This window comes from Buteo buteo, chromosome 6 (assembly GCF_964188355.1).
Source record: "Buteo buteo chromosome 6, bButBut1.hap1.1, whole genome shotgun sequence".
Classification (NCBI taxonomy): domain Eukaryota; kingdom Metazoa; phylum Chordata; class Aves; order Accipitriformes; family Accipitridae; genus Buteo; species Buteo buteo.
Genome location: NC_134176.1, coordinates 6,100,795 through 6,119,325, shown reverse-complemented (window position 1 = coordinate 6,119,325; position 18,531 = coordinate 6,100,795). Strand labels below are relative to the sequence as shown.

The window sequence follows — 18,531 nt, the reverse complement described above, 5'->3', positions numbered from 1 at the left end:
GACAGTCGCTCGTCATATGGTGAAGGGCACGTGGCGGGAAGCCCACAGCAAGTGCCCGGCTAGCTCAGTCGGTAGAGCATGGGACTCTTAATCCCAGGGTCGTGGGTTCGAGCCCCACGTTGGGCGCCTCGCTTTTGGGCATTCCTCCCCAATTTTTGATCTGCCCCTTCCAGCTCCGCGATACTGAGGGGAACTCACCCCCGCCCGGCCGAGCTCCGGAGGGACCAGAGAGACTCCTGAAGCGAACGTCCCTGGTGCAGCCATAGACCTGCATAATTTTGGTAGTGACTGTAAGAAACACTGTGCTGCTGGAAAAAAAAAAAAAAAGTTTTGTGTTTTTATGAATTATCTGGTTGCAGGAACTGAATGTACATTAATAAAGCAGGAGAAGCTGCAGACTCCCTCGAGGGTAGAGAGGCCTTACAGAGAGATCTGGAGGGTCTAGAGAGCTGGGCAATCACCAGCCGTACAAAATTTAACAAGAGCAAGCGCGGGATTCTCCACCCGGGACGGGGTAATCCCGGTTATATGTGAAACCGGGGGACGAGAGGCTGGGGAACAGCCCCGCCGAAGGAGACCTGGGGGTTTGGGTTGATGGCAAAGTTGAATACGAGTCAACGGTGTGCCCCGGCAGCCCGAAGGGCCGACCGCTGCCTGGGGCGCACCCAGCACAGCATCGCTGGCCGGTGGAGGGAGGGCGCTGTCCCAGTCCACCCCGCACTGGTGCGGCCCCACCTCCAGCGCTGGGTGCAGTCGTGGGCACCTCGGTGTAAGAAGGACGTCGGACGATTACAGCGTGTCCAGAGGAAGGTGACCAAGATGGTGAATGGCCTGGAGGGCAAGACTTAGGAGGAGCGGCTGAGGTCAGGTGGCTTGTTCAGCTCGGAGAAGAGAAGGCTGAGGGGTGACCTCATCACCGAGGGGTGACCTCATCACCGAGGGGTGACCTCATCGCAGCCTACAACTTCCTCAAGAGGGTCAGATGAGGGGGATGTGCTGATCTCCTCTCTCCGGTGACCAGGACAGGACATGAGGAAACGGGCTGAAGCTGCGTCAGGGGAAATTCAGATTGCACATTAGGAAAAGGTTCTTCCCTAAGAGGGTGGTCGGTCACCGGAACAGGCTCCCCAGGGAAGTGGTCACAGCACCAAGCCTGTCAGAGTTCAAGGAGCATCTGGATGATGCTCTTAATTATATGATTTAGTTTATGTAGTCCTGCGAGGAGCAGGGAGTTGAACTCGATGATCCTTATGGGTCCCTTCCAACTTGAGATATTCTATGAAAAGGGAGATGAGGGGAATGAGTTAAAGCCCCCTGCCCCAGAGATCAGCTCCCACAGACACAGCACGGACACGAGGCAGACTGCCATGGGCCATGCTCATGAACATTCCAAAATATTCCTCCTGTCAGCAGGAGTCAGCTCGGCTGGAGTTGTTTGCAGCTGGCTAACACCAACCTTCAGGAACGGCATCCGGTTCAGAATCAGGAGCTTCAGAGGAAAACCTCCAGTTACTGCAGGGGTTTGTGTCTGTCACTGTCCTTCCTGATAAAACAGTTGAGTTCACTGCAAATTTGTCTCCTGCAAGGATCCACGGATCCCTGTCATGCCAGGGAGAGAACTACAACAACATTTCAGCTGAAAAAAAAATAAGCCAAATCCTTCTCTACACAATAACACATTTAAGGTGTGATCTCTAAGGGCTTTCCACGGCTAGTAATTCTGAAAAGCAGGTAATAAGTCATTCCGCACCTCTTTGATGAAATAAGAATCCTGTTTCTGTCCTGAACAGGTCATGGGACTGCACTTAAACCTGCCAGGAACATAGGAGTTAGGATTTCTGGTCGTGCAGTGTGAAAGAGCAGCTGTGGAAGCTGTTCAGCGATGCAGAAAGCCCACAGGAGAAGATTAGAGTGGGCAGAACGAAGACGAGGTGGCAGAACATGCCGGGCTTGTGAAAGGTCCCAGAGTACACAAGCACAGCAGTACAGAAATACTGAAAAGGGAAGGGCTAAGAATACTCTGAATTCCTCAGCCGCAGTCTGCTGCAGTTCAGAAAATGACATCATTGCACCACCACGAACACAGGCTCTGTAGGAGTTTAATCTCCCCTGCATATCCTTCCCCGAGAACTACTTAGGGGCATGAGTAATCCCTCCCAGCTCCATGGGACTCATGCCGATGGCAAACTCTTCTTTCAGGAGCAAGCCTCGGTAGGCTCTGGCTCACTTCTTACTGAGGCAAGACACAATCTAGGTCACGGAGCTGCATCCCAGTTATTCACATTATAAATGAAAATGAGCAGCAGAGCTCAGGTCTGAATGTTCTTTACCCAGGCCTAATGACAGCTCTCTGCACTTTGCAATGAAATAGCGTCTATTTAACGAACCTGTAATCGCATCACAGATTGGGAACAAGTTAAGAACAGGGATGTAGCAGGCTGGCCTCCAAAACCTGTAGTTTTATCCATTTTGCTTTATTAAGCATAACTGTTGCAATCATACATACTTTCTGAAGCCACTCAGAAAACTACCGATATCCCCAATCCTTGCCAAAAACTGCTCCAGAGGGGTCAACCTCGTGCACTATTGCACTCCATCGCTCCTCCTTTGTTCTGCCCTGTGAGGAGAACCAGACCTCACCCACAGGTTTTCTTGCCAGAAGCGGCTGGATCCTTGATTCTCCTGCCCAGCCCCGTAGGTGTTATGCCTTGGGAGAAAGGCTATGGCGGGGCAGTGCAGCTGAGCAGCGTACTGCATAGCAGGGCCTGGCTTGAGGGGGCACTCTCGACTTGCATGCAACCCTGCTGTCCTTGGTCTCGCTGCAGGGGAGATAAAAAAGAATTGGTAAGGGGGAACAAGCACAGAGTGAAAGTCCTGAACACTCAAAAAAACCAAGGGGAATGCTGGTATTTGAGGAATCTGCTGGGGAATGAACATCCCCAAGCATATTAAACCATTAATCGTAGGCTTACAGAAGCAATCAAGCAAGAGAAGAACCCTAAGATGTAAAAGAATGCAAAATACCAGACGCAATGGGAATAGAGGTATCTGGCTATAGCGTTTAATCCATTTTTCCAAGTCCAGACCTGACAGACAGAACACAACGCAGTACGTTTTGAAGAACCTGTTTCTGTGTCACTGCATACCATTCTCATCCTCAGGCTGCCTCAGAAAAGCTCTTGTGCATGGTGGTAATTGCAACTTGTTTGACCTGGAAACCCAGAAAGTGCTTGGACTGGAGACTCTCACATCTGTGCAAAGAGGCACTGGTCAGGCCCTATCCTGCTTTGAGGACTGAGAAATGATCTCTAAAAGATCAACCTCGTCCCAGGACTATAAAACAACGATTAACAACTACTCACAGCCACGCCTGCCTATTTTTCTATGGTTTCTGTGTAACAGCCACGCAGCTCATTTGAAGTAAGAAGGCGGCAACTTAAAAATACACCCACCAGCACCTTGAGAGATAAATCATCCATGTTAATACTATCAGACCACTGTTACCAACCAGCAAAGTCTCGCCTATGACCGACTCTAACACTTTAAGCAGCGATTCCCATATTTTGTGGTTGTTTGTTTTTTTTTTTAATTTGAAAACCATTAAGATAAAAAGGGACTATAGTCTACCATGTGCCAACTAACACCATATGTTAAGGTAAAGCATATACAAAACAGAACAACAAAATCATGCAGAAGTTTACCTAAATGCTGTAGCACATTGCCCTGTGTTAAGTTTCACCACAAGAACGTTTCTTTAAATGTATGCTTAACTTCAAGAAACGTGCTTCAGGAAGCACATCAGGCAGTTAGCAGACAGCACAGGGCAATCAGTCACAAAAAACATGTTTGTGGCAATAAAAGACTCCACCACCCCCAATAATTTTATATGTATGTATCTCCCCAAATCCGAGATAAACAATTACTCCTTAGAGTAGGATTTAAACCTCAGTACCCAACAGATACCAGCAGAGTGACCATTTAGCCAGCAAGTCAAGTTTGGCACATTGGCAGCAAGTTTAGCAGTAGTTGAGGCCAGGGGAAACCCCTCTCTCAAGATGCGATGCTGCTGAGATGCACTGGCACTGGCTGGAGTGCCCACCAGGAGCCACAGTTCTGTGTGCAAAGTTAATTCACAGCAGTATTATGGAAGGATAGTGAGAATCATGTCAAACCAAAACCAGCAGCACTAGCAGCAGAATGAAAGTGTATGTGTTTGTTTTCCCACGGGAGTGCTCCTTCTCCTTCAATATGTAAAGTTACAGCATTGCTAAGAGCCTATTAACTAGTCAACAATCCCTAAATATAGTGCTAATATCCAAATGCACATTTTTCTTCTTAAGCAGAGAACTTTGTATTGCGTTTTCATTTAATACATACTGTTGCGGGACAATGAAGTTTAATATTTCTGATGGGGAGAAGGAAGGCAAAGAAGTGACTTCTGAACTTGTCACTTCAGTCAGAGATTTGAGGTTTCCTCACACCCCTGTTTATAATTCTCACACAGTTGAATTCTTTCTTGGAGCAGAGATACTGGGAGAGTTGTTAGCTCAGCACTATTTGAGAATTACAGGCAGAAGAGTTATCTGCTAAAACTCTCAAAACAGGACCATGAAATACTGCTCAAGCACCTTTGCTAAACAGCCCCAAATAATTTCCTCACATGTGATTCAAGGGTGGAACAGTTTAATACAGAATTTGGCAAAAAAGCTTCCATAGATGTTTCCCATAGTAGACTGTCCTTCATTCTTCTAAGCATATTTAAAAACAAAATATCTTAAAACAAATTCTCTCAGCAGTGCCATTTACTATACATATAAATAACAAACAACTTGGTATGCTGCAACTCATGACGGTACAGAATTTCTTCAGAAGTGGACAAAATAGCATAGTGGTTGCCAGAGTTAAGTTTTTAAACTGTAACTGGATGTGGTTTTAAATAGTGTTAGTACCTACTACCACACTCCCCCCAAAACATCCACATGGTTCATATTTAATAGTGTTACCCACAAATTACTTAATAAAAAAAAAAGCCAATGCATATATATCTACTTGAAATAGATGAGTAGAATCCTTGTGTAGCATTTAGGTGCTTATTTCTCAGTAGAAAAAGCCCTCTTCATTAACGGCGGGGGTGCTTTTCCAACATCAAACATCATTTCCAGCGGAGGATTATTAAGACAACACCAGTCAGGTATGCGGCCTGTCTGGCTGTAATATTCTTTGGACACAGACCGGCTCCCAAGTATGTCCTGAAGTGCTCCAAAAATGGCTCCTACATTATTGGGGGAAAAAAAATAATGTTGCATTAATTTGATGTATTGAATTTCTTTTTCTACTTCTTCTCATCAAGAATCACAACTATTCTTTTTCAGCTCTGTCCCAAAAATTGAAGGAATGAAAGGATCTAGCCATTCCTTTTCAGTAGCCCAGCTAGTCCGAGACCGCTTCAATTTATGTCCCTTGAAAGTAACTGAAAATAAAGAATCATCTAGTCTCTGCTGAGAACAAAACTGGCTTAGCTGACCTGCTTCTTATGACAAAATTTCCTATAAGTTTTGACTTTTAAGCACTTCAAACAAACCACCTTGTGTTGAAGGAAATCTACTCTCCTCAAAAAGAGTGTCACACAATACCCATAAGAAGTTTATGCAAGCTGTGAGAAGATTCAGACCACAGCAGCTGACTAGCACTGCCAGTGAAGAAAAGTATCAGAGAACTTGGTGCATATAAATCATTCTTGTTTTCTAATCCTAAAAGTAGACTCAAAAGGTTTTAAAACTAAAATTTTGTAAACATTTACATTTCAAAGCATATGGAACTAAAATCTACCTTTACAGTTAAGTTAGTTCCTCATAGATACCAGATTGGCTCAGCTTATTAACAGAAAGCTTAGAAAAGCATGAATTCTTATCAACTTCAGAACCTTCCTTGAAAGAGTTGCTAGCAACAGAAAGCCCTTCTTTTTCCCTAACAGCAGCCAAAATCCATTGCAGAGTTGCTGTATTTGTTATTGGCACTTGCGAACAGCACAGGGAGTCAACAGCCTCCGGCCTCTCCATAGCTCACAGCTCCTCAGTCAGTAATTAAACCTGTTTTTTCAATAAGCAGATCTTCCTACACGCAGCAGGTCTCTGCTCTGCCTAATTACTTTACTGGTGCCACCATATGGCGGTAGCCCTGTACTGCACTTGAGTCAACATTACAACTTCCACATCTCTGTTTCAAATTGCCTGTCGCCTGTTTAAAGCTCCCATAACCTGCAGTGCCATTCTGCCCACCAAATGTCACTGAGGGAGCTTTACTCCACACAGCTTCTTCCAGGAGGGCATAACAATTCCACAGAGCTCAAAGAGAGCTTGATTTCAGCAGTTCACCTTGTTTTTACCGCTATTTATTCATTACAAATCCCACTTGGGAGATTTGTTTTTCACTTTGTACCTTTGCTTAACGGTTGTTTTCATTCTTACCTCCCAGCCAGGCCACACAGTTGGGTTTGGCAGGTGGAGTGTGAATTCTGAAGGTTTTAGTGGCAAGTGCTTCTTTGTATTTTGGTTTCTCTATCAGGTATCTGATTTCAGCCATGAGCCTGTGAAGGAATCCTGGCAACATAGCCGTGCCACCAATAACTACCAAGTTCTCTGCCAACTGCTTCCTGGTGTCTATTGGACACTAATGCAAACAGGAATAAAAAAATTTTAACTGAAGTTGCATGAACAAGCATTCAAAGGCCTGTCAGAAATTCACTCAGTCTTTCTATGCACTTCAATTGCTGTTTTCTCATGCTTAGCTGAAACATAACCGACATAATTTTTTCCCCACACTTCCCAAGAAAACCAGGCTTAAGGAACTGCCCAGTTCAGGCTTTTATGGGCACGCTGTGAGTCCCTGTAAAGCCTTTCAGCTGAGACAGGACAAGACAACAGAGGACAGAATTATCAGTGACAATAAAGCCCATGAGCTCTGGGAGAAGATGTGCCAGAGAGAGGTGAAGCCTCAACCAGTGCTCTCGGAGACGGAAAACTGTTACATATGATGCTGACTTTTTAGCTCCATGTGGGAGAAAGGCGCTGCAAAAGTCTCAGTGGCAGAAAAGGTTCCTGCTGGAGCTTGCCTTAGGCATCAGATAATCCAACCAGAAGACACAAAGGCATGAGAAGACCAAGCTTTGTCAGTTCTGCCCTTCACAAACAGATCTGCGCTATCCCTTTGAAAAAATTTCAGACTGCTGTGGTCCTCTTGTCCAGAGGAAGTAACTGGACACTATTTAACACTTGTAAATTTAACATTTGTCTTTCCTCCTGCCAAAGAGTGATGCAAGGTAAATGCCTAGAGGTACAGAGGTGAGGGGTCCAGGCACAGATATTGCTAAACAATTTGTTTTCATAAGGAGTTCTAATTGAAACATTTGTCATGTCATCCAAGCCTATGGCTCTCCAACAAATTACGTCTCAGCAAACTAATTTAAATGGCATCAATAACTACAGAAAGTCAGCTTTAATTAACATACATACACCCACCACATAATGAAAATTTCCATTTAAAGTGGTTTTCTAGTGCATTTTCTTCCTAAATGTAAGAGGAAATGAAGCATTTGTATATGCCAAGAAAATTTCCTGCAATAAATCTAATATACTGCCTGTAATACAGATGTCCAAATTAATTTTATTCTATCTTAGGTAAATCAGCAGTCTGCAGGACTCATAAAGGAGCGAAACACCTTGAAAAAGGAAGAAACAGAATACTTGTGTCATTTCAGTTTAAGCAGTGTAATTCCTACACTACCAAGCATTAGCTACTCCTCCATCATTACATATGTAGAGCCCCACACCGAAATAAAGGCAAGCTAGTTTATTACTTTTGCTGAGGTGTGAGCGCCACATTTCTTAGAAAACTGTCCTAGACACATTGCAGTATACCAAAGAGTAAGAAAAGAATTACAGAGTGGATGACACATGGTGACTTACTACCTCACAGAAACTCATCATGTGGCAGAACCCTAGGAGTCATGCTGTGCTAAACGCTTTCAACCAATTGCAACCTGCAGTCGGAAGGGTGTTACTCTAGAATCATTCATAACAGCAGGTTCTCTAAGGCTGGAGGCATTCAATAAATTGTTTCTAATATAAAGATACCTGAATGAGTGAATCTAAGATCAAAGTGGCAACAGATGTCTCTTCATTATCCTGTTCAAACAGTATTTCGACAACAGAGTCTCTGTTGAAAAGACAGGAAATGAGTGTTAATGAGAAGCAATACTACACTATGAGCTAACACTCAGGAACAGCAGAGCTGGAAATAACTACAGACTTCCTGCTGACAACACTTCATCGCTACTTCTTCTATCACACAGTCCACGCGCCAGGCGGTGCCAACAGGGAGGAGACAATGCCCCGTTCACTTTGCTAAACGTGTCTCATCATCATGCATTAATACTCCGTATTTCTGCTTCCCCCATCCCTCCAATCTGTTTGCTCTCATCCTCAACTGTGAGCTCTCTAGAGAAGCTGACACCTCTCATTATGGGCTTGCTCTGTGCCCAGCACAAAGCCTTTATTTGAGAGACATTAAAAGCATATGCAAGTGTTTCATTACAGCTCAATTTTACAAAAAGTTATGTGCTTTTACAGTTGAAAATATATCCTCCTATGGTATTTCTCACCTGATGGAGCCAACTACATGGAGAATCTTTTCTCCATCTAAAGGATAGTCCACATCTGGAGGTGGTGAAGGACGCTAGGAAAAAAAACATAAGTGCATTATTTTAGATGCCAAAAAGGCTACATCCAGGCCAAAAAGACTAGGATAAGCTCCATTCTCCACCCACCTCAGCACTGCCATCAATGTTGAATTTGGCTGCCTGGATTTTCAGTCCACGTTGGAGATCACTCACAAAACAAGTGCGGACTTCACAAAAGAAACAAAAGGGGCAGAAGAGACACTTTGTTGAATCCTTTCATCAGTAATAAAGACAATAATTTTGCTTAATTTAGAAAAGAATACACACTTTAGGCCCCTGCTGGTCCAAGACATTATCAAATAAATGCAAAGAAGAACAGTCTCCACACTTCAGCATAGTTCAGATGCTATCTAGACCATGAGTTTAAAAGAAGCTAATATGGAAACTATGCTAGGACAGGCAAGATTTCTCTCTCAGACAAGCTACATAAGATTTAAAGACAGGTGGATGCTACTAATCGTGCCTTCGGTTACCACAAGGTGCCAGGGGTTCTGCTGTCAGTATTCTGCTGTCAAACACACCACTGCAGGTTTTGCACCATGGCTTCAAATGAGAGACTGCTCAGCAATGTTTTGCCTACTGCAACTCTTCAGCACTCTTAAGAACTCCAGAGGATTTTTTTTTTCTCCAGGCAACACTGACAGAGCACAATTTCCTTTGTATCCTAGCTGTTAGTCTTATTATATACTTATTTATTTGTATCTGGCACAAATTAGTATCTTCATAAAGGGCTGTCACAAAGAAACAACCCCTCAATGCACAGGCCAGCATTATTTCAACCCTAGCATATATCTGGTTCCAAAAGACTGCATAAAACCCAGAGCTGATCAGAAAATTGCATTCAAGTCCAGGAACTAGAAAAGCAACTTCCATTTGACAAAGCACCACCTGCATTTAAGTTATTTTGCATTTGACTGATGGATTTCTTGCTAATTTGGCCCAAGAGATATATACTAGTTGCTATTTTCTACGATTATATGTTTTTAAATCTGTTGCACATTAAACGTTACATAGGAATTAATCCAAGTTCTGCCCAAAGATAGACTCTATTTTTTCTGGTGCAAGTGTAGTCCTTGACTCATCTTGCCTACCTGATTAACATGCCAAAATGTCTTTTATACATACTCCCCCCCCCCTCCCCCAAAACTGACTTTAAGGCAAATTGAGCCTTCCTAGTTAATTTAGAAACAAAATTAACCCAAAACATTCTTATGTCATGATGTTAAGACTGCTTAAATGCTGCATTTGCAACCAAAACACATCTATGGTAACAGGTTTGGAACATTAGATCTGCTAACTCTAAGTCCCATGCAGAGTTCACATTGTACACATTCATATGCAGCAAACAAAATGTCAGTAGTTAAAAAATGCAACATGAAGTTAACCTGATGTGGTGGTTTAAACCCAGCTGGCAACTAAGTACCACACAGCTGCTCGCTCACTCCTCCCCCCTGCCCCGGTGGGACGGGGAAGAGCATCGGGAAAAAAAAAATTAAAACTCGTGGGTAGAGATAAGAACAGTTTAATAACTGGAATAAAATTATTATTATTAATAATAGTAGTAGTAGTAATGAAAAAGGAGATAATGAAAAGAGATAGAAGTAAAACCCAAGAAAAGATAAGTGATGTGCAATGCAACTGCTCACTGCCTGCTGACCACTGTCTAGCCAGTCCCCAAGCAGCGATCTGCCCCTCCAGCCAACTCCCCCGGTTTATGTACTGAGCATGACATCCTGTGGTGTGGAATATCCCTTTGGTGTCCCAGCCGAAACCAGTACACCTGACCTGCTGATCATAGGATATGTACAACAGTGTAATACCTTTTCTGTGCTAGTCTACCAAATGTATCTACGAGCTACACCTTAACAACACATAGGCTAAACCTGAATGAGGAGTTCAAAATGGTTTTGGTTTTGCTTTCAAAGAGGAAGAACACTGCAAGTTCTTCCAGTAGGTAAGAAATATGGTAAACAGAGAAGATAAAATAAATTCCTAAATGTAAAGTATTGCACACTTGTTATTATCATACTCTACTGCACAACTTAATAAACTAGAATTTCATGAAGCAGAAAATTTTACCTTTTATATCCTCTACTATGTCTTCTGGAACTGAGCCTGAAATAAAAAAATAACTTAGAACAAAAGCTTTTTAAGTAGAAAGAGAATTTAAGAATGATACTAAGTTTGATTTACATTTAGTACATTAAAGTTTCACTTTGACAGCAGCTTTTAAAGATTTCTAAGGAGGAAAATATTAAGAACAGAAATAAAAAGTTTGTCTTCTCTCAAAACAGACTGAAAAATTACTCAGAACTCTTATCTCAGCCTTCATTCAAACCTGCTGCTATGAGTGGCTTATCATAAAAATAATATACTTGTTAAATACGGAGAAAGAAATCACAAAGGTAGATCACAAAAGATGCAGTGAATACTAAACGCATTTTATTCACTGCTAGTATTAATCCACTTTCCCTAGTGCAAGTTCACAGCACATATGCTATGTCAAACACACCTTACCCATCACAGATGGAAGGCTTTGTCCTTTGGCTAATCCTGTATCAACTGTGCACTGCTCCAACAACTGATATTCCAGCTCCCTAAAACATTGCACATGGAGTTAGTTAAAGATAGCTATTAACTCAGGCTGATTCTCTATATTATGCTTAAGGGACAGCATTTATTCCCTTCAGTTACATTTGTCTAAATATAAACTAGATGCAGATCTAGTTTCCACAGCTTTTACTACATCAACAAAAGCCAAACAGTGGTAACCTTAAAAATAGGATGCTGTCACAGCAACAGTTGATTTAAGTCATGTTCAACAGGAATCTTTGCTCATTAGTCAAAGATGAACTTTCACAAATCACTGGTAACCTCGAACGTATAACTCTGAACTTACTTGTGGATAGCCTTTCCTCCCAGAGGAAGAGAACCCCAGCAGCTCAGAATCGGAATTCCCTCATATATCTATATGAAGATCAGGAAATTCTCCTTTTTTTGTTATGAGTTTTCAGTCTGCTGGAATTGTACTGGAACTAAATGCTTCTTCCCCTCAACAATCTCTTGCAGTAGCTATTGGAAACACTTTTTAACTGCTTTTCTCCAAAACTAATTTCTAGTATATAAAGCCTGAAGTTATGAACCACCCTTCCCAAGTTTCAAGGGAACACAGCATTAGCACGTCACCTGTGAAGAGGTTCCCCAAGTCATGATATCTTACAGTCAAAAGCCAGACTGGCTGATCTGTTCCTATTACTTTTTAGCACACTTGAAATCTATAAAAATACCACCTCATCATGACAGCCTTCTTGCTGAGAATTTTGTTTGAGTATTATTAAAGGATACAGGCAGCACCAAGCTTTCTCTATATCCACAGTCTAGCACCATGGCAGAATTGATCCCAAGTGTCAGGAGAGACATTAGATGACTTGGAGCAAACAAAACTGAAGGTACCTATATGAAAACCAAAAGAACAATTGACAGAAGGGGGCAAAAAGAAACAAACCACCCAAAGCACTGATGCTTTTCTCGAATGTCATATTAAAAGCAAAACTCAGACAACTGTATCTTGAGGTATCCATTTCTAACTTAGTTTTTACAGTAGTGTAGTAATGAACAAAATACAAGAGGATTCTGAATTCTGTGTTCATCTTATTTGTGGTACATACCAGTTACCTCAGTAATAATGAATCTTGGAATGGGCTTGTAAGAAAAGCAAGTGTTACCTATAGAACTCTTCTTAAGTCATAGATCAGGTTTCTGATTGTCATTGAAAAGAAATTAAAGAAACTAAAACACAGCTACTTGAAATTTTGTATAAAGTCTTGAAGATGTGAACAAAGGTGCCAGAAAACCCATAAAAGTGTGCCTTTCTCTCCATCAAAATATGACTTTCTGAGTCATTTTTGACAACCAATTTTGCATGGGACTGCTTCATCTGAGACATATTTTTTTTCCTGTAAGGGGATTAGGAAAAAAAAAAACCCAAATCACTCAAATCTTCCAGCAATTTCAAGTCATCAGGAAATTTTATCAATAGCAGGAAAGCATTATGCAGAAGTTTAAGATTAGTTGGTAAAAATGTGTTGTGGAAGCACAGTGAAGAAGTACTGCAGACAAACTGGTTTCACCACTTTTTATAGAAGAACTTTGACCTTTGTTCTATCTGAATTGAAGAAGTACAGATTCACCTCCAAACCATTTTGTTAGAACTAAGCAAGAATTAGGTTCAGACATTTCTTCAAAAAGACTGATTAAGCAGAGAAGATAATAAATTTCAGGTAAGCTCTTATCTAAATGAGTACAGCCAGACATTAGATCATGTGCTAGCCAAAGATATTGACTGTGGTAGAAGTGATGAGATTTGCTGACAGAGCACTAACAAGTGTTTAAATATAAATTCTGGCTTCAGGCAGTGCTCAATGGGGATTATTGGATCTGTCTGGAACAGTGTGATGTGAGCTGTATTTTCGTACAACCCTGAGAAACCTTTTGGATTCTTGTTGATAGGTCCTGTTTTGTGGCCTCATGAAGAGTGAGAATGGAATAAAAATAGCCTTTAGTCCAGTCTCCAAACCCTACTTCCCCAGACAACCATCAGCTTTTTTTCATCTTCTTTATGCCTCTCTCATTCTTTTGGCATTACTTTCATTTCTTTGTCTACATCTGGTAATGACTGTTAGTAAAAGTTCTAACGGCAAGTGCTACGCTGAGCATATACAGTAGTTATGTAAAACACGTACCTCAAAATGCTTGAAAAGGACTCTTGTGAGGGTGTCTCTGAAGTGTGTAGGGCACAAGACAGACTCTATGATCACAACACGACGGTCTCTGGGATTCACCAGCAGATGTCTAAAAAAGGCAAGACATGTAAAACAAAACTGTTAAGTTTAAGCACGTATTATGAGACCTACCTTATTTTCATATTCCATTCTCCTCAAAAATCTTAAAGATTTGGATCTAGATAGCATTTTCTACAGCAGATCCCAAAGTCTTTTTCCCAAGTTTAAAAAAAAACCACTTTCCTAAAATAAAGTTAGGAAACTGAGTTACAGAAAACAAGTTATAGAGCTGTCAGCGGGCTGTAGTTCTGAATATCCATTATACATTTCTAAATCAATATAAAGAATACAAAAATAGGCTGCATAATAGCTATTAATGGCTTGTCCGGTGTCATACAGTGTGTCCATAAAAGAGGAAGAATGACGATACAGTTGTCCTGATTTCAGTGAAAGAAGATGGAATTGTCCTGATTTCAATTACAAAGCAGTGATCAAGGACAGGGGAAAAAAAAAACAACAACCCACATCGGATGATCTGAGGCACAGAAATTCAGTACTGGTTTCCCTGTGTCAAGTGATGATTTTTCATGTGTAAAAATAAGGATTGGAAGTAAAGAGAAAAGACTAAGTCCAACTTCGTTATTCACTAATGGTGCTAAAAATACAATACAAAGATGTATCACTGAGGTAAAAATATTCCACAGGTTAAGATTCCTCCTTCCAAACCCCTATCATGTGGAAGGAGTTCTGCACCAATATAAGATGAGCTTCAGCCCTCCCAAAATCAGTACAACTCCTTAGGTAATGACTTTCCCTTACCTAGTCCTTTATGAGCACCACAATTAAAAGGCAACTCATCAAATACTTTTTACTTCTAGGGAGGAACTGATGCTGCAGGACACTAACTCTTTGTAACATAACTTGAATCTCAGCACCACTGAATTTCTCCTGCAAGAAGACAGCCAGGCAGACACCTGCAAAATCCTGTTTCTGTTTTCTTATTCAACTATTCAGCAGTCTTCAGTCACACTTCTAACACCTCTCAATGTACTCAGAAAAGAACCACAGAAGGCTTGAGTAACTAACATCCAAGTATCTCTGTCGTGGTTTAACCCCAGCCAGCAACTAAACACTACACAGCCACTGACTCACTTCCCCCCACCTGGTGGGATGGGGGAAGAGAATCAGGGGAAAAAAAGGTAAAACTTGTGGGTTGAGATAAGAACAGTTTAATAGAACAGAAAGGAAGAAACTAATAATGATAATAAAAGAATTCCAATACACAAAACAAGTGATGCACAATGCAATTGCCTGCCACTCGCCGACCAATGCCCAGTCAGTTCCTGAGCAGCCATCCCTCCCCAGGCCAACTCCCCCAGTTTATATACTGGGCATGACGTCACATGGTATGGAATATCCCTTTGGCCAGTTGGGCTCAGCTGTTCTGGCTGTGTCCCCTCCCAACCCCTCGTGCCCCTCCAGTCTTCTTGCTGGCTGGGCATGAGAAGCTGAAAAATCCTTGACTTGGTATAAACACTGCTTAGCAACAACTGAAAACATCAGTGTGTTATCAACATTCCCCTCATACTGAACCCAAAACATAACACTGTACCACCTAACAGAAAGAAAATTAACTCTATCCCAGCAGACACCAGGACAATCTCTTACCTGAAATACAGCATATGGATAAATTCCTTCAGATATGAATATAGCTCTTCTGTATTAATATTACACTGAACAACTTTGATAGGCTGTAAAGTAAAAATATCCAGTCAGCTTAAATACTAGGCAGTGATTATACATAAAGAAATATATACATTATATATAAAGAAATATATATATAATATGGATATGATAATATATTCTATCTGAACATATATAATTTGACACATATAAATGAATACTCTTGTCTGATTTGCTCTATGTCCTTAACAATGCATCTCGTAAACTCAACCTATAACTAAACTTCAGAGTTTATTCATGTTAATTTTTTGAACTGGTAACTTATCTCAACATTAGTTTTCCAAAGCTGCCGTCCTCTACTATAAGGAAAAAAAAAGCGTAGCTAGGCAAAGAAATTTCTCAAGAAATGCCCCAAACATAAGCTGCATGGGTGATGTGTACCAGTTAACATCAGCACTGGTATCACGCTTACTTGTATCTAGTTACAATCTTTTAATAGCAGCAGTTACAAGTTAATGAAAAATAGCTTATGATGGACAGCAAACATATCTGCGAATTCTTTCTATACCATAACGTACCAAACATTATAAAGGTAAAACAGTTCAGGTAAAATAGTTTACCTTTGCGACATCGGGTTTCTTTATTTCACTAGGAATAATGCATCTTGGTCCTGTTTCTCCTGCAAAACCACACCTAAAGGAAAATGTTGAAAAACTTATCATTTGAAGTCACTATTTAATATACTGGGCCTAGAAATCATCAAAGAGTAATTAATTAGGGATATTTTAGTGACTGCGAAGAGGTGTTTCACGTATAGCTTTTTTATCTAGCAATTTTGAATGAGAAAGATTTTACATCTTTTTATTGACTCCCTCTCAGCTGCATGAAACAAACCAAGTTTTCTTCACTTCTGTAACAACTGCAACGCTCAGTTCTGATGTGCCTCCTACGTTCCACTGAGTAGTTTTCTGTTTACAATCATCCACCTGCAGCCTTCCTTACTGCCTATTAAATTTCCAAATAAATACTTTTCTGTGCCTTCCATATGGGCCCACAGTTTTCACTGAAGCTCTCAGTAAACACAAGCAAGTTTAAGTTATCATGCCCTCTTTAAATCCTTGTCTTCTGTGACGTTTATTTAGAAGAAACAAAAGACAAACACAAGACGATCACAATCACGCAGGTCCTGCGGCCTATTTCACTGCTGACCAGCAATGTTCCACTGACACTTTTTTTTCCTATTTCCAGCTTTGAAATGCATTTCCTTCACAAGCATCCTGGGTGATTTAAGGTATTACTGCCTCAAGATGACTGGTTACTACTCCAGGCCTCCTGACAAAACGTGAGGGCTCTGCATCCAACTTAGATGCAACATAATAAAAATAGTAGCAACCCCAAAACAAACTTTTCAGAAACTCATCTGGTTTTCATAAAGCGATTGCACCTTAAAAGACACAAGAATCATGGACTGAAGACAAATTAAAAACAAAAGAAATTCAAGGTCTGATTTTAAGAAACTCAGTGCTTGACATTTGTTTCACCGCTGCCACCCCCATGAAGTACAAAGCTCAGAAGAAAACTACAGTAGAAAACACTAGTAGAAAACTATAAAGCTGCTGGACTTCGAGTACTTTTAATGCAAAAGGTCAATTAATTCTTTATTTTGGTATTTGGCAGCTGTCAGTGTGTTTCTTCAAATCATTTCAGAAAAAAAATCATAAAATAAGACATAATTCAGAACTTAAATCTTTTTTCTTTGGTCTCTCAAACAAAGACTTGTGCGGTCCCAGTGTGTGTATGCAGTTGTCCTTGCCTGTCATCCTGACAACTTGTGAAGTTTTGGTTAATTTCAGCCTTACTTGGAAAAGGACAGATGTCTCTCATGTAATTGTTATCTCTTCTACAAGAATGAAGGCTGGAAACAGACCCTAAAAACACACTATTCAGAGGAAACGCTTTTCCATGAGAGCATTTTATTAGACAAACAATGCCCATGGGATAAAACCTCACAAGCGATTCAAATATGGGAAAAGCCTACAATTGGCAACACGACATGAATCCACAAAAAGCCACTTGTGGAATCACTTTTTTCCAACCGTAAAGGCTTTGTTAAACCTTCTCCATAACCACACTGCAGCCATTTCCAGGTAACAAAGCCTGCCTGCTGGTCTGCAATTACTCAGCCACTTGAAAAAAAAAAAGCAAGTACAACTTAATACAAAACCAAGTTTCACCGAAATACAAATACGAACCCAACAACTCCTGCCTCTTTAGAGAAGCAGAGACATCCCTAAGGCTTCAAACACATAAATGCACCCACATGGGCACAACTGCAGATGTAGGCCTAGCCTAAGAAGAGCGGCATACATCTGCAGAGGTGCTTTTCCTGCAATATAATCTTTTTTTCTGTGTGCAAGCTGCCTCTCCGAACAGGCCACTGAAACCCAGGGAGCCCTTCCAGCATATTTTAACCCTAGACGCGGGGCCAGATTGCTTAAACACTCCCTTTTCCACAAGGGCTGCACGTACCTGGGACACTGGGGGTTTCTAACACAACGGGGTATTTTGATACGGGGTGGGCAGAAGCATTTTTGGCCCACGACATAAATTACTAAATACTGAGCATTTCTCCTTCCACCTCGAGTTACACCTTTCTTTTTTATTTTAATCTAAAACACGAGACTAAAAAATAAGGCTTGTTATTGTCGGCTTTGTACCACGCAGATCACCATAAGAAGGGGGTGGGGGGAACCACAACCACACACAATTATTCATCCCGACGGCAGGCCCGCCCCGCAAGCCGCGACACTGGCTCCAGGGCGAAGCCTGTCGCGACAGAAAGGGGGCAGGCGGGGCGGGGAGCGCGGGGCCACTCACTTGGTGAAGGCCTCGCCCAGGTCTATCACCACGGCGGTCTTCTCCCCGCCGCTGCCCAGGCCCTCGTAGAGCGGCATCGCGGCCTCCCTTCCCTTCCCTTCCCCTCAGCGGCGGCGCGACGGAGCCTTCCTCACACCCGGCTCGGCTCGATGGGGCCTTCCTCACACGCGGCGCGGCTCGATGGGGCCTTCCTCACAGCCGGCGCGGCAGGCTGCCCTCGGCGCCTGTCCGCACACCCGCCGCTCCGCCGCCCTCCCCGCGCCTCGCCGCCGCCCGCCGCCCGCCCTACGGCTGGTTGAGGAGATCGGGAGCCCCCCCGGCGTCGTCTTCGTGCGCGGTACGGCGCGACATTCCCTCAGCTCCGGTCCGGCGGCGGGTAGGGCCTCTACGAGGGAGAAGGGCTGGATCAGGCCCCCTGAGGCGCGGCCGGCGCGAAGGCGGGACGGGGGCGGC

The 18,531-nt window shown here is 42.3% G+C and overlaps 1 protein-coding gene and 1 non-coding gene across 2 annotated transcripts; one reads left to right on the top strand and one right to left on the bottom strand.

The window, feature by feature from the left end:
• The first annotated feature begins 53 nt into the window (after positions 1–53).
• On the top strand, positions 54–126 carry TRNAK-CUU (transfer RNA lysine (anticodon CUU)). Its single transcript has one exon. It is a non-coding gene; the product is annotated as a tRNA-Lys (tRNA).
• Positions 127–4,666: 4,540 nt separating this feature from the next.
• ACTR10 (actin related protein 10) lies at positions 4,667–18,253 on the bottom strand. The gene is made up of 13 exons (XM_075029551.1): positions 18,079–18,253; positions 15,822–15,894; positions 15,187–15,269; positions 13,480–13,588; positions 12,083–12,190; positions 11,637–11,704; positions 11,255–11,334; positions 10,817–10,852; positions 8,825–8,904; positions 8,660–8,733; positions 8,133–8,214; positions 6,468–6,669; positions 4,667–5,272 (listed from the first exon to the last, which is right to left on the bottom strand). Exons 1-13 carry the CDS (start codon positions 18,153–18,155, stop codon positions 5,091–5,093), a joined length of 1,254 nt encoding a protein of 417 aa, XP_074885652.1. The 5' UTR covers positions 18,156–18,253; the 3' UTR covers positions 4,667–5,090.
• Between the last annotated feature and the right edge of the window lie 278 nt (positions 18,254–18,531).

What these genes read in the sequence shown, in the direction of transcription:
- ACTR10 (XM_075029551.1), bottom strand. Translation starts at nt 18,155, where the DNA reads ATGCCGCTCTACGAGGGCCTGGGCAGCGGCGGGGAGAAGACCGCCGTG. An exon ending in CTGGGCGAGGCCTTCACCAA is followed by an intron (nt 15,895 to 18,078) that starts GTGAGTGGCCCC and finishes ATTTTCCTTTAG; the next exon opens with GTGTGGTTTTGCAGGAGAAA. An exon ending in TCCTTTTCAAGCATTTTGAG is followed by an intron (nt 12,191 to 13,479) that starts GTACGTGTTTTA and finishes GTTTTCATATAG; the next exon opens with GTACCTTCAGTTTTGTTTGC.